An 18,776-nucleotide genomic window follows, 5' to 3' on the forward strand; every position below is an offset into this window, starting at 1 on the left:
CCACATTGACTCTGTACCGGTACCCCCTGTATATAGCCTCCACATTGACTCTGTACTGGTACCCCCTGTATATAGCCTCCACATTGACTCTGTACCGGTACCCCCCTGTATATAGCCTCCACATTGACTCTGGACTGGTACCCCCTGTATATAGCCTCCACATTGACTCTATACTGGTACCCCCTGTATATAGCCTCCACATTGACTCTGTACCGGTACCCCCTGTATATAGCCTCCACATTGACTCTGTACCGGTACCCCTGTACATAGCCTCCACATTGACTCTGTACCGGTACCCCCTGTATATAGCCTCCACATTGACTCTGTACCGGTTTCCAACTGTATATAGCCTCCACATTGACTCTGTACCGGTTTCCAACTGTATATAGCCTCCACATTGACTCTGTACCGGTGCCCCCTGTATATAGCCTCCACATTGACTCTGTACCGGTGCCCCCTGTATATAGCCTCCACATTGACTCTGTACCGGTTTCCAACTGTATATAGCCTCCACATTGACTCTGTACCGTAACACCCTGTATATAGCCTCCACATTGACTCTGTACCGTAACACCCTGTATATAACCTCCACATTGACTCTGTACCAGTACCCCCTGTATATAACCTCCACATTGACTCTGTACCGTAACACCCTGTATATAGCCTCCACATTGACTCTGTACCGTAACACCCTGTATATAACCTCCACATTGACTCTGTACCAGTACCCCCTGTATATAGCCTCCACATTGACTCTGTACCGTAACACCCTGTATATAGCCTCCACATTGACTCTGTACCGTAACACCCTGTATATAACCTCCACATTGACTCTGTACCGTAACACCCTGTATATAGCCTCCACATTGACTCTGTACCGTAACACCCTGTATATAACCTCCACATTGACTCTGTACCGTAACACCCTGTATATAGCCTCCACATTGGCTCTGTACCGGTACCCCCTGTATATAACCTCCACATTGACTCTGTACCGTAACACCCTGTATATAGCCTCCACATTGACTCTGTACCGTAACACCCTGTATATAGCCTCCACATTGACTCTGTACCGTAACACCCTGTATATAGCCTCCACATTGACTCTGTACCGTAACACCCTGTATATAGCCTCCACATTGACTCTGTACCGTAATACCCTGTATATAGTCTCCACATTGACTCTGTACCGTAATACCCTGTATATAACCTCCACATTGACTCTGTACCGTAACACCCTGTATATAGCCTCCACATTGACTCTGTACCGTAACACCCTGTATATAGTCTCCACATTGACTCTGTACCGTAATACCCTGTATATAACCTCCACATTGACTCTGTACCGTAACACCCTGTATATAGTCTCCACATTGACTCTGTACCGTAATACCCTGTATATAGTCTCCACATTGACTCTGTACCGTAATACCTGTATATAGCCTCCACATTGACTCTGTACTGTAATACCTCCTGTATATAGCCTCCACATTGACTCTGTACCGTAATACCCTGTATAGTCTCCACATTGACTCTGTACCGTAATACCCTGTATATAGCCTCCACATTGACTCTGTACCGTAATACCCTGTATATAGCCTCCACATTGACTCTGTACCGTAATACCCTGTATATAGCCTCCACATTGACTCTGTACCGTAATACCCTGTATATAGTCTCCACATTGACTCTGTACCGTAATACCCTGTATATAGCCTCCACATTGACTCTGTACTGTAATACCCTGTATATAGCCTCCACATTGACTCTGTACCGTAATACCCTGTATATAGTCTCCACATTGACTCTGTACCGTAACACCCTGTATATAGCCTCCACATTGACTCTGTACCGTAATACCCTGTATATAGCCTCCACATTGACTCTGTACCGTAATACCCTGTATATAGCCTCCACATTGACTCTGTAATGGTACCCCCTGCATATAGTCTCCACATTGACTCTGTATCGGTACACCCTGTATATAGCCTCCACATTGACTCTGTACTGTAATACCCTGTATATAGCCTCCACATTGACTCTGTACCGTAATACCCTGTATATAGCCTCCACATTGACTCTGTACCGGTACCCCCTGTATATAGCCTCCACATTGACTCTGTACCGTAATACCCTGTATATAGCCTCCACATTGACTCTGTACTGTAATACCCTGTATATAGCCTCCACATTGACTCTGTACCGTAATACCCTGTATATAGCCTCCACATTGACTCTGTACCGTAACACCCTGTATATAGCCTCCACATTGACTCTGTACCGTAATACCCTGTATATAGCCTCCACATTGACTCTGTACCGTAATACCCTGTATATAGCCTCCACATTGACTCTGTACCGGTACCCCCTGTATATAGCCTCCACATTGACTCTGTACCGTAATACCCTGTATATAGCCTCCACATTGACTCTGTACTGTAATACCCTGTATATAGCCTCCACATTGACTCTGTACCGGTACCCCCTGTATATAGCCTCCACATTGACTCTGTACCGTAATACCCTGTATATAGCCTCCACATTGACTCTGTACCGTAATACCCTGTATATAGTCTCCACATTGACTCTGTACCGTAATACCCTGTATATAGTCTCCACATTGACTCTGTACCGTAATACCCTGTATATAGCCTCCACATTGACTCTGTACCAGGACCCCTGTATATAGCCTCCACATTGACTCTGTACCAGTACCCCTGTATATAGCCTCCACATTGACTCTGTACCAGTACCCCTGTATATAGCCTCCACATTGACTCTGTACCAGTAACCCCTGTATATAGCCTCCACATTGACTCTGTACCAGTACCCCCTGTATATAGCCTCCACATTGACTCTGTACCAGGACCCCCTGTATATAGTCTCCACATTGACTCTGTCCCAGGACCCCCTGTATATAGCCTCCACATTGACTCTGTACCGTAACACCCTGTATATAGCCTCCACATTGACTCTGTACCGGTACCCCCTGTATATAGCCTCCACATTGACTCTGTACTGGTACCCCCTGTATATAGCCTCCACATTGACTCTGTACCGGTACCCTGTATATAGCCTCCACATTGACTCTGTACTGGTACCCCCTGTATATAGCCTCCACATTGACTCTGTACCGGTACCCCTGTATATAGCCTCCACATTGACTCTGTACCGGTACCCCTGTATATAGCCTCCACATTGACTCTGTACCGGTACCCCCTGTATATAGCCTCCACATTGACTCTGTACCGTAACACCCTGTATATAGCCTCCACATTGACTCTGTACCGGTACCCCTGTATATAGCCTCCACATTGACTCTGTACCGGTACCCCCTGTATATAGCCTCCACATTGACTCTGTACCGGTACCCCTGTATATAGCCTCCACATTGACTCTGTACTGGTACCCCTGTATATAGCCTCCACATTGACTCTGTACCGGTACCCCCTGTATATAGCCTCCACATTGACTCTGTACTGGTACCCCTGTATATAGCTCTCCACATTGACTCTATACTGGTACCCCTGTATATAGCCTCCACATTGACTCTGTACCGGTACCCCCTGTATATAGCCTCCACATTGACTCTGTACCGGTACACCCTGTACATAGCCTCCACATTGACTCTGTACCGGTACCCCCTGTATATAGCCTCCACATTGACTCTGTACCGGTTTCCAACTGTATATAGCCTCCACATTGACTCTGTACCGGTTTCCAACTGTATATAGCCTCCACATTGACTCTGTACCGGTTTCCAACTGTATATAGCCTCCACATTGACTCTGTACCGGTTTCCAACTGTATATAGCCTCCACATTGACTCTGTACCGGTTTCCAACTGTATATAGCCTCCACATTGACTCTGTACCGGTGCCCCCTGTATATAGCCTCCACATTGACTCTGTACCGGTGCCCCCTGTATATAGCCTCCACATTGACTCTGTACCGGTTTCCAACTGTATATAGCCTCCACATTGACTCTGTACCGTAACACCCTGTATATAGCCTCCACATTGACTCTGTACCGTAACACCCTGTATATAACCTCCACATTGACTCTGTACCAGTACCCCCTGTATATAACCTCCACATTGACTCTGTACCGTAACACCCTGTATATAGCCTCCACATTGACTCTGTACCGTAACACCCTGTATATAACCTCCACATTGACTCTGTACCAGTACCCCCTGTATATAGCCTCCACATTGACTCTGTACCGTAACACCCTGTATATAGCCTCCACATTGACTCTGTACCGTAACACCCTGTATATAACCTCCACATTGACTCTGTACCGTAACACCCTGTATATAGCCTCCACATTGACTCTGTACCGTAACACCCTGTATATAACCTCCACATTGACTCTGTACCGTAACACCCTGTATATAGCCTCCACATTGAGCTCTGTACCGTTACCCTGTATATAACCTCCACATTGACTCTGTACCGTAACACCCTGTATATAGCCTCCACATTGACTCTGTACCGTAACACCCTGTATATAGCCTCCACATTGACTCTGTACCGTAACACCCTGTATATAGCCTCCACATTGACTCTGTACCGTAACACCCTGTATATAGCCTCCACATTGACTCTGTACCGTAATACCCTGTATATAGTCTCCACATTGACTCTGTACCGTAATACCCTGTATATAACCTCCACATTGACTCTGTACCGTAACACCCTGTATATAGCCTCCACATTGACTCTGTACCGTAACACCCTGTATATAGTCTCCACATTGACTCTGTACCGTAATACCCTGTATATAACCTCCACATTGACTCTGTACCGTAACACCCTGTATATAGTCTCCACATTGACTCTGTACCGTAATACCCTGTGTATAGTCTCCACATTGACTCTGTACCGTAATACCCTGTATATAGCCTCCACATTGACTCTGTACTGTAATACCCTGTATATAGCCTCCACATTGACTCTGTACCGTAATACCCTGTATATAGTCTCCACATTGACTCTGTACCGTAATACCCTGTATATAGCCTCCACATTGACTCTGTACCGTAATACCCTGTATATAGCCTCCACATTGACTCTGTACCGTAATACCCTGTATATAGCCTCCACATTGACTCTGTACCGTAATACCCTGTATATAGTCTCCACATTGACTCTGTACCGTAATACCCTGTATATAGCCTCCACATTGACTCTGTACTGTAATACCCTGTATATAGCCTCCACATTGACTCTGTACCGTAATACCCTGTATATAGTCTCCACATTGACTCTGTACCGTAACACCCTGTATATAGCCTCCACATTGACTCTGTACCGTAATACCCTGTATATAGCCTCCACATTGACTCTGTACCGTAATACCCTGTATATAGCCTCCACATTGACTCTGTAATGGTACCCCCTGCATATAGTCTCCACATTGACTCTGTACCGGTACACCCTGTATATAGCCTCCACATTGACTCTGTACTGTAATACCCTGTATATAGCCTCCACATTGACTCTGTACCGTAATACCCTGTATATAGCCTCCACATTGACTCTGTACCGGTACCCCCTGTATATAGCCTCCACATTGACTCTGTACCGTAATACCCTGTATATAGCCTCCACATTGACTCTGTACTGTAATACCCTGTATATAGCCTCCACATTGACTCTGTACCGTGCACCCCTGTATATAGCCTCCACATTGACTCTGTACCGTAACACCCTGTATATAGCCTCCACATTGACTCTGTACCGTAATACCCTGTATATAGCCTCCACATTGACTCTGTACCGTAATACCCTGTATATAGCCTCCACATTGACTCTGTACCGGTACCCCCTGTATATAGCCTCCACATTGACTCTGTACCGTAATACCCTGTATATAGCCTCCACATTGACTCTGTACTGTAATACCCTGTATATAGCCTCCACATTGACTCTGTACCGGTACCCCCTGTATATAGCCTCCACATTGACTCTGTTCCGTAATACCCTGTATATAGCCTCCACATTGACTCTGTACCGTAATACCCTGTATATAGTCTCCACATTGACTCTGTACCGTAATACCCTGTATATAGTCTCCACATTGACTCTGTACCGTAATACCCTGTATATAGCCTCCACATTGACTCTGTACCAGGACCCCCTGTATATAGCCTCCACATTGACTCTGTACCAGTACCCCCTGTATATAGCCTCCACATTGACTCTCTACCAGTACCCCCTGTATATAGCCTCCACATTGACTCTGTACCAGTAACCCCTGTATATAGCCTCCACATTGACTCTGTACCAGTACCCCCTGTATATAGCCTCCACATGGACTCTGTACCAGGACCCCCTGTATATAGTCTCCACATTGACTCTGTACCAGGACCCCCTGTATATAGCCTCCACATTGACTCTGTACCGTAACACCCTGTATATAGCCTCCACATTGACTCTGTACCGGTTTCCAACTGTATATAGCCTCCACATTGACTCTATACTAGTACCCCCTGTATATAGCCTCCACATTGACTCTGTACCGGTACCCCCTGTATATAGCCTCCACATTGACTCTGTACCAGGACCCCCTGTATATAGCCTCCACATTGACTCTGTACCAGGACCCCCTGTATATAGTCTCCACATTGACTCTGTACCAGAACCCCCTGTATATAGCCTCCACATTGACTCTGTACCGTAACACCCTGTATATAGCCTCCACATTGACTCTGTACCGGTACCCCCTGTATATAGTCTCCACATTGACTCTGTACCGGCACCCCCTGTATATAGCCTCCACATTGACTCTGTACCGGTACCCCCTGTATATAGCCTCCACATTGACTCTGTACCGGTACCCCCTGTATATAGCCTCCACATTGACTCTGTACCGTAATACCCTGTATATAGCCTCCACATTGACTCTGTACCGGTACCCCCTGTATATAGCCTCCACATTGACTCTGTACCGGTACCCCCTGTATATAGCCTCCACATTGACTCTGTACTGGTACCCCCTGTATATAGCCTCCACATTGACTCTGTACCGGTACCCCCTGTATATAGCCTCCACATTGACTCTCTACCGTAATACCCTGTATATAGCCTCCACATTGACTCTGTACTGTAATACCCTGTATATAGCCTCCACATTGACTCTGTACCGTAATACCCTGTATATAGCCTCCACATTGACTCTGTACCGTAATACCCTGTATATAGACTCCACATTGACTCTGTACCGTAATACCCTGTATATAGCCTCCACATTGACTCTGTACCGTAATACCCTGTATATAGCCTCCACATTGACTCTGTACCGTAATACCCTGTATATAGTCTCCACATTGACTCTGTACTGTAATACCCTGTATATAGCCTCCACATTGACTCTGTACCGTAATACCCTGTATATAGCCTCCACATTGACTCTGTACTGTAATACCCTGTATATAGCCTCCACATTGACTCTGTACTGTAATACCCTGTATATAGACTCCACATTGACTCTGTACCGTAATACCCTGTATATAGCCTCCACATTGACTCTGTACCGTAATACCCTGTATATAGCCTCCACATTGACTCTGTACCGTAATACCCTGTATATAGTCTCCACATTGACTCTGTACTGTAATACCCTGTATATAGCCTCCACATTGACTCTGTACCGTAATACCCTGTATATAGTCTCCACATTGACTCTGTACTGTAATACCCTGTATATAGCCTCCACATTGACTCTGTACCGTAATACCCTGTATATAGCCTCCACATTGACTCTGTACCGTAATACCCTGTATATAGCCTCCACATTGACTCTGTACCGTAATACCCTGTATATAGCCTCCACATTGACTCTGTACCGTAATACCCTGTATATAGACTCCACATTGACTCTGTACCGTAATACCCTGTATATAGCCTCCACATTGACTCTGTACCGTAATACCCTGTATATAGCCTCCACATTGACTCTGTACCGTAATACCCTGTATATAGTCTCCACATTGACTCTGTACTGTAATACCCTGTATATAGCCTCCACATTGACTCTGTACCGTAATACCCTGTATATAGCCTCCACATTGACTCTGTACTGTAATACCCTGTATATAGCCTCCACATTGACTCTGTACTGTAATACCCTGTATATAGACTCCACATTGACTCTGTACCGTAATACCCTGTATATAGCCTCCACATTGACTCTGTACCGTAATACCCTGTATATAGCCTCCACATTGACTCTGTACCGTAATACCCTGTATATAGTCTCCACATTGACTCTGTACTGTAATACCCTGTATATAGCCTCCACATTGACTCTGTACCGTAATACCCTGTATATAGTCTCCACATTGACTCTGTACTGTAATACCCTGTATATAGCCTCCACATTGACTCTGTACCGTAATACCCTGTATATAGTCTCCACATGGACTCTGTACCGTAATACCCTGTATATAGCCTCCACATTGACTCTGTACCGTAATACCCTGTATATAGCCTCCACATTGACTCTGTACCGTAATACCCTGTATATAGCCTCCACATTGACTCTGTACCGTAATACCCTGTATATAGTCTCCACATTGACTCTGTACCGTAATACCCTGTATATAGCCTCCACATTGACTCTGTACCGTAATACCCTGTATATAGCCTCCACATTGACTCTGTACCGTAATACCCTGTATATAGCCTCCACATTGACTCTGTACCGTAATACCCTGTATATAGCCTCCACATTGACTCTGTACCGTAATACCCTGTATATAGCCTCCACATTGACTCTGTACCGTAATACCCTGTATATAGCCTCCACATTGACTCTGTACCGTAATACCCTGTATATAGCCTCCACATTGACTCTGTACCGTAATACCCTGTATATAGCCTCCACATTGACTCTGTACCGTAACACCCTGTATATAGCCTCCACATTGACTCTGTACCGTAATACCCTGTATATAGCCTCCACATTGACTCTGTACCGTAATACCCTGTATATAGCCTCCACATTGACTCTGTACCGTAACACCCTGTATATAGCCTCCACATTGACTCTGTACCGTAATACCCTGTATATAGACTCCACATTGACTCTGTACCGTAACACCCTGTATATAGCCTCCACATTGACTCTGTACCGTAATACCCTGTATATAGCCTCCACATTGACTCTGTACCGTAATACCCTGTATATAACCTCCACATTGACTCTGTACCGTAATACCCTGTATATAGCCTCCACATTGACTCTGTACCGTAATACCCTGTATATAGCCTCCACATTGACTCTGTACCGTAACACCCTGTATATAGCCTCCACATTGACTCTGTACCGTAACACCCTGTATATAGCCTCCACATTGACTCTGTACCGTAATACCCTGTATATAGCCTCCACATTGACTCTGTACCGTAACACCCTGTATATAGCCTCCACATTGACTCTGTACCGTAATACCCTGTATATAGCCTCCACATTGACTCTGTACCGTAATACCCTGTATATAACCTCCACATTGACTCTGTACCGTAATACCCTGTATATAGCCTCCACATTGACTCTGTACCGTAATACCCTGTATATAGCCTCCACATTGACTCTGTACCGTAACACCCTGTATATAGCCTCCACATTGACTCTGTACCGTAATACCCTGTATATAGCCTCCACATTGACTCTGTACCGTAATACCCTGTATATAGCCTCCACATTGACTCTGTACCGTAACACCCTGTATATAGCCTCCACATTGACTCTGTACCGTAATACCCTGTATATAGCCTCCACATTGACTCTGTACCGTAACACCCTGTATATAGCCTCCACATTGACTCTGTACCGTAATACCCTGTATATAGCCTCCACATTGACTCTGTACCGTAACACCCTGTATATAGCCTCCACATTGACTCTGTACCGTAACACCCTGTATATAGCCTCCACATTGACTCTGTACCGTAATACCCTGTATATAGCCTCCACATTGACTCTGTACCGTAATACCCTGTATATAGCCTCCACATTGACTCTGTACCGTAATACCCTGTATATAGCCTCCACATTGACTCTGTACCGTAACACCCTGTATATAGCCTCCACATTGACTCTGTACCGTAATACCCTGTATATAGCCTCCACATTGACTCTGTACCGTAATACCCTGTATATAGCCTCCACATTGACTCTGTACCGTAATACCCTGTATATAGCCTCCACATTGACTCTGTACCGTAACACCCTGTATATAGCCTCCACATTGACTCTGTACCGTAATACCCTGTATATAGCCTCCACATTGACTCTGTACCGTAACACCCTGTATATAGCCTCCACATTGACTCTGTACCGTAACACCCTGTATATAGCCTCCACATTGACTCTGTACCGTAATACCCTGTATATAGCCTCCACATTGACTCTGTACCGTAATACCCTGTATATAGCCTCCACATTGACTCTGTACCGTAATACCCTGTATATAGCCTCCACATTGACTCTGTACCGTAACACCCTGTATATAGCCTCCACATTGACTCTGTACCGTAATACCCTGTATATAGCCTCCACATTGACTCTGTACCGTAATACCCTGTATATAGCCTCCACATTGACTCTGTACCGTAATACCCTGTATATAGCCTCCACATTGACTCTGTACCGTAATACCCTGTATATAGCCTCCACATTGACTCTGTACCGTAACACCCTGTATATAGCCTCCACATTGACTCTGTACCGTAACACCCTGTATATAGCCTCCACATTGACTCTGTACCGTAATACCCTGTATATAGCCTCCACATTGACTCTGTACCGTAACACCCTGTATATAGCCTCCACATTGACTCTGTACCGTAATACCCTGTATATAGCCTCCACATTGACTCTGTACCGTAATACCCTGTATATAGCCTCCACATTGACTCTGTACCGTAATACCCTGTATATAGCCTCCACATTGACTCTGTACCGTAATACCCTGTATATAGCCTCCACATTGACTCTGTACCGTAATACCTGTATATAGCCTCCACATTGACTCTGTACCGTAATACCCTGTATATAGCCTCCACATTGACTCTGTACCGTAATACCCTGTATATAGCCTCCACATTGACTCTGTACCGTAATACCCTGTATATAGCCTCCACATTGACTCTGTACCGTAATACCCTGTATATAGCCTCCACATTGACTCTGTACCGTAATACCCTGTATATAGTCTCCACATTGACTCTGTACCGTAATACCCTGTATATAGCCTCCACATTGACTCTGTACCGTAATACCCTGTATATAGCCTCCACATTGACTCTGTACCGTAATACCCTGTATATAGCCTCCACATTGACTCTGTACCGTAATACCCTGTATATAGTCTCCACATTGACTCTGTACCGTAATACCCTGTATATAGCCTCCACATTGACTCTGTACCGTAATACCCTGTATATAGCCTCCACATTGACTCTGTACCGTAACACCCTGTATATAGCCTCCACATTGACTCTGTACCGTAATACCCTGTATATAGCCTCCACATTGACTCTGTACCGTAACACCCTGTATATAGCCTCCACATTGACTCTGTACCGTAATACCCTGTATATAGCCTCCACATTGACTCTGCCTTGCTTTTTATTTTACTGATGCTGTTTAATTATTTCTTACCTTTATTTTTTTCTTAACACTAATTATTTAAAACATGTCTTAAAACTTCTTAAAGCATTGTTGATTAAAGTCTTGTAAGCATTTCACTGTATACCTGTTGTATTCGGCGCATGTGACAAATACAATTTGATTTGATTTGACAAGGCAACAGCACAAAACATGATACAAACATTATTGGGCCCAGACAACAGAACAAAGGAAAATAAGGTAGACAATACATCATGCAAAGCAGCCACACCTGTGTGTATAGTTGAGTTGGATGGATCGGGTGTAACTCCAGTGTAACTCTGTGTGTAGGCTTGCAAAATTCCGCTAAGTTATCCAAAAGTTTTTCAGAATTCCTGGTCGGAAGATTCTTGGAAGGATGGAATGTGCAGGGAATCTAGAACGTTGTGAAAGTTCCAATAAACGGGAAACTGAATGTCTGTATCTGTCTGTATCTGATCTTCCAGTCTAGATGTGATTGTATGCATGGTTGGGAGGGCTCTACCCCGTCCTCCGGCTGTACCCTGAAGAATGTATGTAATGACACCACCTGCCACCCCAACGCCGGCTGTGAGTCCGGCCTGGACGGATACCCCAGGTGGGTCAACCAATCAATCAACCAACTAATCAACCAATCAATCAACCAACTAATCAACCAATCAATCAACCAACTAATCAACCAATCAATCAACCAACTAATCAACCAATCAATCAACCAACTAATCAACCAATCAATCAACCAATCAATCAACCAATCAATCAACCAATCAATCAACCAATCAATCAACCAATCAGTCAAAATGTATTTTATAAAATTATAAAATGTTATTTGTCACAAAGCGCTTTACAGATGACCAGCCTAAAACCCCAAAGAACAAGCAATGCAGAGACAGAAGCACAGTGGCCAGGAAACCTAGAAAGAAACCTAGAAACCTGGTCACTGTCCTGGTCACTGTCCTGGTCAATGTCCTCACAAGAAGAATGTTGTAACCCAGGTAGGGTTGTAGTATTCTGGTAACTTTCCCAAAAATCACAGATTTTCCAGAAATCCTGGGTGGAAGTTTACTGGCATCAGAAAGAGAATAAGGAGAAGGAAATCTGGGAATCCTCATGGGAATTGTAACGAATGTTACTGGAATTTTGCAACTATAAACTCAGGGGTGACCTGGCCAACTCTCCTCCTGGAGGGCTGCTGGGTCTGCAGGGTTTTGCTCCAGACCTGCTCTAACACCACTGATTCAGCTAATCAAGGATCTGATGAGCAGCTAAATAGTAGAACAAGGTGTGTTAGAGTAGGGCTGGAGCAAAACCCTGCACACCCAGAAAGATTTCCCCTCTGTAAATCATGCACGCCCAATAGCTCTCTGGGAGGAGGGCTGGACCCCCTGTAAATCCTGAACACCCAGTTACTCTCTGGGAGGAGGGCTGGACCCCCTGTATTTTAACTCTGAATTGAATGCTCTCCTTTTCTCTCTCTCTCTCTCTCTCTCTCTCTCTCTCTCTCCCTCTCTCTCCCTCTCTCTCTCTCCCTCTCTCTCTCTCTCTCTCTCTCCTCGGTCAGGTGCTTGTGTAACGCCCAACAGATCGGCGATGGCTACCGTTGTTATGGCAACCTGATGGAACGGCTAGTGGAGCTGAACAGGGAGGGGACACACAAGGGGAAGCTCTCTGGAGCCATCTTGCTATTTGGTACCCAACCTCCCTGTATGTGTTATTGTTGTTGTTAAACGGCAGGTTACTAAATGTCTGTTTTCCTTTATATTCAGTGAGAGACTGTATGCTGACCATCAGCCAACAGGGACCTTTCACCGCTTTCGTCCCTCTTTCGTCCCTCATTGTGCCTCTAGCAGTAAGTCAATTTGTAAGTCGCTCTGGATAAGAGCGTCTGCTAAATGACTTAAATGTAAATGTAAATGTTAACGTAACAACCTAACCCTTATAAAGTAACCCTAACAACCTAACCCTAACAACCTAATCCTAACAACCTAACCCTTATAACGTAACCCTAACAACCTAACCCTAACAACCTAACCCTAACAACCTAACCCTAACAACCTAACCCTAACAACCTAACCTAAAGCATCCTTCACTCATGCTGCCAAACATACCCTTGTAAAACTGACCATCCTACCAATCCTCGACTTTGGCAATGTCATTTACAAAATAGCCTCCAATACCCTACTCAATAAATTGGATGCAGTCTATCACAGTGCCATCCATTTTGTCACCAAAGCCCCATATACTACCCACCACTGCGACCTGTACGCTCTCGTTGGCTGGCCCTCACATCATACTCGTCGCCAAACCCACTGGCTCCATGTTATCTACAAGACCCTGCTAGGTAAAGTCCCCCCTTATCTCAGCTCACTGGTAACCATAGCAGCACCCACCTGTAGCATGCGCTCCAGCAGGTATATCTCTCTAGTCACCCCCAAAACCAATTCTTTCTTTGGCCACCTCTCCTTCCAGTTCTCTGCTGCCAATGACTGGAACGAACTACAAAAATCTCTGAAACTGGAAACACTTATCTCCCTCACTAGCTTTAAGCACCAACTGTCAGAGCAGCTCACAGATTACTGCACCTGTACATAGCCCACCTATAATTTAGCTCTTTCCCAACTGTATTTAATTAATTTATTTATTTTGCTCCTTTGCACCCCATTATTTTTATTTCTACTTTGCACATTCTTCCATTGCAAAACTACCATTCCAGTGTTTTACTTGCTATATTGTATTTACTTTGCCACCATGGCCTTTTTGCCTTTACCTCCCTTCTCACCTCATTTGCTCACATTGTATATAGACTTGTTTATACTATATTATTGACTCTATGTTTGTTTTACTCCATGTGTAACTCTGTGTCGTTGTATCTGTCGAACTGCTTTGCTTTATCTTGGCCAGGTCGCAATTGTAAATGAGAACTTGTTCTCAACTTGCCTAACTGGTTAAATAAAGGTGAAATAAATAAAATATATTAAAAAAAACTAACAACCTAACCCTAACAACCTAACCCAGAGGTTGATAATCATACTAACCTCACCCTGATCCCAGATTTGTCTGTGCTTTAGTCTTGGGGTCATCAAACCTCTCCTCAGGACCCCCAGCCGTTCCCTGTCCAGGGGATTATCAAACCTCCCCTCAGGACCCCCAGCCGTTCCCTGTCCAGGGGTCATCAAACCTCTCCCCAGGACCCCCAGCCGTTCCCTGTCCAGGGGTCATCAAACCTCCCCTCAGGACCCCCAGCCGTTCCTTGTCCAGGGGATTATCAAACCTCCCCTCAGGACCCCCAGCCGTTCCCTGTCCAGGGGTCATCAAACCTCTCCCCAGGACCCCCAGCCGTTCCCTGTCCTGGGGTTATCAGACCTCTCCCCAGGACCCCCAGCCGTTCCCTGTCCTGGGGTTATCAGACCTCTCCCCAGGACCCCCAGCCGTTCCCTGTCCAGGGGTCATCAAACCTCCCCTCAGGACCCCCAGCCATTCCCTGTCCAGGGGGTTATCAGACCTCTCCATAGGACCCCCAGCCGTTCCCTGTCCAGGGGGTTATCAGACCTCTCCCCAGGACCCCCAGCCGTTCCCTGTCCAGGGGTCATCAAACCTCCCCTCAGGACCCCCAGCCATTCCCTGTCCAGGGGGTTATCAGACCTCTCCATAGGACCCCCAGCCGTTCCCTGTCCAGGGGGTTATCAGACCTCTCCATAGGACCCCCAGCCGTTCCCTGTCCAGGGATTATCAAACCTCTCCTCAGGAACCCCAGCCATTCCCTGTCCAGGGGGTTATCAGACCTCTCCATAGGACCCCCAGCCGTTCCCTGTCCAGGGGGTTATCAGACCTCTCCCCAGGACCCCCAGCCGTTCCCTGTCCAGGGGGTTATCAGACCTCTCCATAGGACCCCCAGCCGTTCCCTGTCCAGGGGGTTATCAGACCTCTCCCCAGGACCCCCAGCCGTTCCCTGTCCAGGGGGTTATCAGACCTCTCCCCAGGACCCCCAGCCGTTCCCTGTCCAGGGGGTTATCAGACCTCTCCATAGGACCCCCAGCCGTTCCCTGTCCAGGGGGTTATCAGACCTCTCCCCAGGACCCCCAGCCGTTCCCTGTCCAGGGGTCATCAAACCTCTCCCCAGGACCCCCAGCCGTTCCCTGTCCAGGAGGTTATCAGACCTCTCCCCAGGACCCCCAGCCGTTCCCTGTAATTAGAACTGTTTCAGATCTAGCACACCTGATTCTACAAGCTAATCATCAATCCCTTTAATAGGTCAATCAGGTGAGCTAGTTCAGGGCTACAACAGCATCAATGCTTTAGTCCACTCCTCTGCCTCATGACAACCAGTCAGCTAAAGCACGATCAGATTTGAACAGGCCAGAGTTGCATCCCAAGCTTATGCTCTCTTCAGCTAAAGTGTTAGCAAGACATAATTGTGTACTAGGTGTGTGTAAATGTGTACAAAATTCCATGACTTTCCAGGAATCCTGGTTGCAAGATTTCTGGGTTTAATGACTAGGAAAAGTGTGAATCCTTCAACCAGGATTTTTGGAAAACCAGTGAATTTTGGGAAAATGACTGGAATGTTGCAGTCTTCGTGGCACCATTAGAGATGCAGCCTTAGTGGCACCATTAGAGATGCAGCTTTAGAGATGCAGCCTTAGTGGCACCATTAGAGATGCAGCCTTAGAGATGCAGCCTTAGAGATGCAGCGTTAGAGATGCAGCCTTAGAGATGCAGCCTTAGAGATGCAGCCTTAGAGATGCAGCCTTAGTGGCACCATTAGAGATGCAGCCTTAGAGATGCAGCCTTCGTGGCACCATTAGAGATGCACCATTAGAGATGTAGCCTTAGTGGCACCGTTAGAGATGCAGCCTTCGTGGCACCATTAGAGATGCACCATTAGAGATGCAGCCTTAGTGGCACCATTAGAGATGCACCATTAGAGATGCAGCCTTAGTGGCACCATTAGAGATGCAGCCTTAGTGGCACCATTAGAGATGCACCATTAGAGATGCACCATTAGAGATGCACCATTAGAGATGCAGCCTTAGTGGCACCGTTAGAGATGCACCATTAGAGATGCAGCCTTAGTGGCACCATTAGAGATGCAGCCTTCGTGGCACCATTAGAGATGCAGCCTTAGAGATGCAGCCTTAGTGGCACCATTAGAGATGCAGCCTTAGTGGCACCGTTAGAGATGCAGCCTTAGTGGCACCATTAGAGATGCACCATTAGAGATGCAGCCTTAGAGATGCAGCCTTAGAGATGCAGCCTTAGTGGCACCGTTAGAGATGCACCATTAGAGATGCAGCCTTAGTGGCACCATTAGAGATGCACCATTAGAGATGTAGCCTTAGTGGCACCATTAGAGATGCAGCCTTAGAGATGCAGCCTTAGAGATGCAGCCTTAGAGATGCACCATTAGAGATGTAGCCTTAGAGATGCAGCATTAGAGATGTAGCCTTAGTGGCACCGTTAGAGATGCACCATTAGAGATGTAGCCTTAGAGATGCAGCCTTAGAGATGCACCATTAGAGATGCAGCCTTAGAGATGCACCATTAGAGATGCAGCCTTAGAGATGCAGCATTAGAGATGCAGCCTTAGAGATGCACCATTAGAGATGCAGCCTTAGAGATGCACCATTAGAGATGCAGCCTTAGTGGCACCATTAGAGATGCAGCCTTCGTGGCACCATTAGAGATGCACCATTAGAGATGCACCATTAGAGATGCAGCCTTAGTGGCACCATTAGAGATGTAGCCTTAGTGGCACAATTAGAGATGTACCATTAGAGATGTACCATTAGAGATGCACCATTAGAGATGCACCATTAGAGATGCACCATTAGAGATGCACCATTAGAGATGTACCATTAGAGATGTAGCCTTAGTGGCACCATTAGAGATGTAGCCTTAGAGATGCAGCCTTAGAGATGCAGCCTTAGTGGCACCATTAGAGATGCACCATTAGAGATGTACCATTAGAGATGTAGCCTTAGTGGCACCATTAGAGATGTACCATTATAGATGCACCATTAGAGATGTACCATTAGAGATGCAGCCTTACAGATGCAGCCTTAGTGGCACCATTAGAGATGCACCATTAGAGATGCAGCCTTAGTGGCACCATTAGAGATGCAGCCTTAGAGATGCAGCCTTAGTGGCACCATTAGAGATGCAGCCTTAGTGGCACCATTAGAGATGTACCATTAGAGATGCACCATTAGAGATGTACCATTAGAGATGCAGCCTTAGTGGCACCATTAGAGATGTAGCCTTAGTGGCACCATTAGAGATGTAGCCTTAGTGGCACCATTAGAGATGCAGCCTTAGTGGCAACATTAGAGATGTACCATTAGAGATGTACCATTAGAGATGCAGCCTTAGTGGCACCATTAGAGATGCAGCCTTAGTGGCACCATTAGAGATGTACCATTAGAGATGTACCATTAGAGATGCACCATTAGAGATGCAGCCTTAGTGGCACCATTAGAGATGCACCATTAGAGATGCACCATTAGAGATGCAGCCTTAGTGGCACCATTAGAGATGCAGCCTTAGTGGCACCATTAGAGATGCACCATTAGAGATGTACCATTAGAGATGTACCATTAGAGATGCACCATTAGAGATGCAGCCTTCGTGGCACCATTAGAGATGCAGCCTTAGTGGCACCATTAGAGATGCAGCCTTCGTGGCACCATTAGAGATGCACCATTAGAGATGCACCATTAGAGATGCAGCCTTCGTGGCACCATTAGAAATGCACCATTAGAGATGCAGCCTTAGTGGCACCATTAGAGATGCACCATTAGAGATGCAGCCTTAGTGGCACCATTAGAGATGCACCATTAGAGATGCAGCCTTAGAGATGCAGCCTTAGTGGCACCATTAGAGATGCAGCCTTAGTGGCACCATTAGAGATGCAGCCTTAGTGGCACCATTAGAGATGTACCATTAGAGATGCACCATTAGAGATGCACCATTAGAGATGCACCATTAGAGATGCACCATTAGAGATGCACCATTAGAGATGCACCATTAGAGATGCAGCCTTAGTGGCACCATTAGAGATGCACCATTAGAGATGTAGCCTTAGAGATGCAGCCTTAGTGGAACCATTAGAGATGCAGCC

At 45.9% G+C, this 18,776-nt stretch overlaps 1 protein-coding gene across 8 annotated transcripts in view; it reads left to right on the plus strand.

The window, feature by feature from the left end:
• The window catches only part of stab1 (stabilin 1), a 284,951-nt gene that overhangs the window by 78,310 nt on the left and 187,865 nt on the right, over nucleotides 1-18,776 (plus strand). For 7 of the 8 annotated variants that reach the window (XM_065002109.1, XM_065002108.1, XM_065002102.1 and 4 more), the window contains exons 8-10: nucleotides 12,127-12,257; nucleotides 13,221-13,348; nucleotides 13,426-13,520. In XM_065002109.1, coding sequence (XP_064858181.1) covers nucleotides 12,127-12,257; nucleotides 13,221-13,348; nucleotides 13,426-13,520 — 354 coding nt within the window. The remainder of the gene's footprint in view (nucleotides 1-12,126; nucleotides 12,258-13,220; nucleotides 13,349-13,425; nucleotides 13,521-18,776) is intronic. The other variant, XM_065002104.1, reaches the window with a different exon arrangement.

This window comes from Oncorhynchus nerka, linkage group LG15, assembly GCF_034236695.1.
Source record: "Oncorhynchus nerka isolate Pitt River linkage group LG15, Oner_Uvic_2.0, whole genome shotgun sequence".
NCBI lineage: Eukaryota > Metazoa > Chordata > Actinopteri > Salmoniformes > Salmonidae > Oncorhynchus > Oncorhynchus nerka.